The sequence below is a fragment of the Propithecus coquereli genome, unplaced genomic scaffold (assembly GCF_000956105.1).
Source record: "Propithecus coquereli isolate 6110/MARCELLA unplaced genomic scaffold, Pcoq_1.0 Scaffold58, whole genome shotgun sequence".
Classification (NCBI taxonomy): Eukaryota; Metazoa; Chordata; class Mammalia; order Primates; family Indriidae; genus Propithecus; species Propithecus coquereli.
In genome coordinates, this window is record NW_012151729.1 from 6,792,783 (window position 1) to 6,796,837 (window position 4,055).

The 4,055-nt window shown below is 43.6% G+C and overlaps 1 protein-coding gene across 1 annotated transcript in view; it reads right to left on the reverse strand.

Annotated features, from left to right (window-relative positions):
• RBM27 (RNA binding motif protein 27) overlaps window positions 1–2,430 on the reverse strand; it is an 85,536-nt gene extending 83,106 nt beyond the window's left edge. The window contains exon 1 of the mRNA XM_012658243.1: window positions 2,158–2,430. Within this exon, the coding sequence (XP_012513697.1) occupies window positions 2,158–2,216 (59 nt within the window). The 5' untranslated portion in view covers window positions 2,217–2,430. The remainder of the gene's footprint in view (window positions 1–2,157) is intronic.
• Between the last annotated feature and the right edge of the window lie 1,625 nt (window positions 2,431–4,055).

Sequence of the window (4,055 nt, forward strand, 5' to 3'; positions counted from 1 at the left end):
GTCTTGCTCTTGCTCAGGCTGGTTTCGAACTCCAGACTCAAGCGATCCTCCTGCCTCAGCCTCCCAGAGTGCTAAGATTACAGGTGTGAGCCACCGCGCCTGGCCAAAATTTTTTAAATATACAGACCTTTTTCTTTTGTCAGCCTTTTCCATATATCGTTAATTTCACTAAATCTATCTTATTTCCCACTTTTACCACAGTCCATTTCCATCTTTGTGTCCCAAAACTTTTTATCGTAAGGAGAAAAAAGCACATTTAAGAGACCCATATATATAACAAATACATAATATATACAAAACATAACATATACATAACAAATAAATAACATACACAAAACTTTCAGTCGTGCCCAGAAGTCATTTTCGCTTTCACTAGACCACCACTAACCTGAAACTCAGAAGCCCTTAGGACACATTCATTCATTCATTTATACCTGTGCTCTACTCACACAATTCTCAGCCTCAGAATGTAAATACCACTTCAGACATCAAAATTCCCCTAATGCTGCCTCCCTTGGGCATCTTGTCTTCACAAGGCTAACACACTAGGCTATATAGATGACTCTCTTCCTAGATGCTACCTTCCCACCCCAAGAAACCAAAGTAGCAAAAAAAAAAAAAAACAAACAAACAAAAACAGAAGTAAATTAACAAGGTTTCTCAGAAGGACCAGGAAATAGATGACAGGGAAGCAGCTTGACACTGTCTCCCAACAGCTTCAACTTTATTATGCCTCCACATCTCCCAAATTACTCCCTACATTCACCTCTGAAAAACACTCAATTTTTCCACGAATGCAATCTAATCTAACGAATCAATGCCTGCCCATCTCTTCACGTACCCCTTTTCTTTCACGCAGAAAGCCCTAATCCCCAGTAAAAGTAAGAAACCGAAATGTGGAAGGGGCAAGAAATGATCCTTTCCCTTCCGTTCCCTCTTTCCAAAGAGTTGGTTAAAGACATCTCTCTCCACCTCACCATCCTCCAGTCTTTCCTCTCCCCCGCCTCGGAGATCTGTTCCAGAGACTAGCTATACTCCAGATCCCCTGGATAAACACTCCACAATCCTACCTCCTTAAAACGGTTATACAACAAACAAAAAGTTTATGCCTATGCTACCCCTTTCAAGCATCCCAATGATACTTTCGCAACTATCTAACACTCCTCAAAATATTTTAAAAGGACAGGTCTCTTTTCAACCCTTAACAATAATCCTACACCCCAATTATCTTCAGCTGTCCTCTCAATCTTTCAATATTTTACAAAACCCTCATTCTTTCTACTACTCCTTTTATTCCTCCAGTATCTGTATCTAAAAATCCCTAGATGCTCCAAGTATACCCCTTCCAAACTCACCACCAATAATATTACATACCAGTGTGGCCCTTTCAACCCTCAATTAAACTTATAAAAACCTCAATTTTCTTCCCAACTTCCAATGGTATCTAAAAACCGCCAGTTCTCCTAGCACTATCAACTCCTCGATAATACTTTAAAATCCTTTAATATCCTTGCTATCATACTTATCAGCTCCCCGATAATTTCTAAAACCCTTCGATGCCCACACATCCCTTTCGGCCACTCCATAATATTTTTTAAATCCTTCGGTATTTTTGAACCCTTAGAACTCACCAATAATTACTGTAAAGCTTCGACGTCCCTGCTATCCCAATCTGCCCTAATATTTTGAAAGGGCCCTCGATACTCTGCTTCTAGATCTAGACCTTTTACTTCAGGCATAATACTGTTTGTAAAGCCCTCGATATCCTGCTATTCCCCTCACGATTCCAATATTCAAGCTAAAAAATACCTCGATAGCCCGGCACTCCTCATCCTCGAATAGCAATATTTTAGATTCCCTCACGATCCCTGCTACTCCTCCTAGCACCCCAATATTTATATTTAAAAAACCCTCGCCGTCCTTGCCCGCCCCCCCACCCCCAGTCCAACATCAACACCGCCTTTACGTCCCTAGCTCTCTCTCTCTCCCTTCTCCACCCCCCCACAATGGTGATAGTACTACAGAGAAGACGTCGCCGGGACCTCCAGACCGCGGCCCCTCCACACCGCCCCCCCACACGCCGCCTCCCCTCCCCCACGCCCCCGCGGGCCCCCAACGCCCACGTTCGCCGGCCCCGGCCCAGCCTGGCTCACTCACATCGGCTCCAGTAACTTGGCCAGCCAGGACTTGAGGGCATCCACATCCTCTATGAGCATGGTGCAGGGAAGGCGGGCTCGGCCGCCGCTCTTCTTTAGGCCTGCCGTGGGTCTTCACTCGCCGCCTCCTCACGCTCTCTTCACAGCTCCCGGCGTCCCAGCCCACCGGGCATCTTAGGAGACTTCAACCTACTCCCCCGGCCGGGGCCTAACAGGAACTAACCCAAGAGCCCTCACTCAACCTATCCCGAAGGCTCAGGTGGGCGGGAGACAGCGCCGAGTGGCGGTCCTGAGAACCAATAAAAGAGAGAGGGCCGTGCGCGCAAGGCCAATGAAAATGCTCGCTCGCCCCGCCTGCTGGCCGTACCCAGTTAGGGAGGAGGGATATATCAAGGTAGGTGGAGAGCTTAAGTGAGCTCCTGGTGCAAGATGGTATCTTGGAGAAGGTGCTGTGCCTCTTAAAGGGGCCGCGGTGCCTTTTTTGACCACGCCGCCGCCCGCCGCGGAATACCGGTGTCTGCTGCTGGGTGTGCCTGGGGGAACCCGGCGAGCCCCTCAACCTGGTTTCTTCCTCCCGTTTTTCCTGGAAACACACACTTGTGTCCCGAAATGACTCAGCTGTAGTAAATCTGCAACACAAAGTGCAATACGTTCACGTTCGACACATTGCACAGAATGCAAAATTTTACTTTTTTTCCTTACACGCTCATTTTGATCGGCACTCACTCTCGTATTTTTTGGGCTGTGCTTTAATTTACGCAGAATGTTTCTGACAACCATGCCTTGGACTCCAATAACCGTCATTTTTAAAACGTGGCGCACGGATGTAAAAGGCAGAGGCCGTTTCAATTTTACTAGTATTATTAATAAATGCTTTATTTAGGAAGAAAAATGATTCCAATAGGTTTTTTAAAAAATTATCTTTTCATTGCATATCTAAAATTTAGTGAGGTTTTGAGAGCTTTTGCGGGTTTTTTGATCAGCAAGAAAGATTTTAAAAATGATCTTTTTTTAAAAAATTAGAAATTACTGGGGAGGGGGAAAGGGCAACATACGTAACCTAAACATCTGTACCCCCATAATATGCTGAAATAAAAAAAAAAATTAGAAATTACCAAAATGGGCAACTTGGTTTGAACTGAGTGAAAAATTCTTTTTGGAGTTTTCAAATCACCAACTTAGCATTGATGTTAGAATGTTTATCCCACAACAAACACTGATTTGTGCCAGCACTGTGCAAGGTAGTAGGAGTCCATTGGTGAATAAAACAGTCCCTCTTCTTAGGAAGCTGAATATTTTATGGGGTTATGCATTCTAATAATAACATTTTGAAAAATACCTGATGAGCTCATACTTCACATAAAAGAGATGCATCAATCCCAAATAAACACGTATACTACGTATGCATAGAACAGGTGTGAGCAAACTTTTTCTGTAAAGGGTTCCATAGTAAATATTTTTGGTTTGTGGGCCTTGAGGTCTCTGTGGCAACTACTCAACATACAATATTTTGGCATGAAATTGGCCATAGACAATGTGTAAATCAAATGATTGTGGCTGTATTCAAATAATACTTATATAAAAATTGTATGAAAATTTCAATTTATGTAAATTTTCACATATCACAAAATACTATTTTTTTCAACCTTTTAAAAATGTAAAGCCATCATAACCTCACAGATGTGCAAAAACAGATTCTAGCTGGGTTTGGCTTGCTGGCCAGCCGCAGTTTGAGACCCCTTACCTAGAGTAATAAAAGCAGAAGTGCACTTAGAAATCATCTAATGAACCTCCCTCCCTAACACTCTCCCCACAGCTTTGCAAATGAGGGGAAGAGCCCAGAGGGACAAATGTTTTACACAGAATCACACATCTGTAGATGGAGTATAAGTAGTAGCC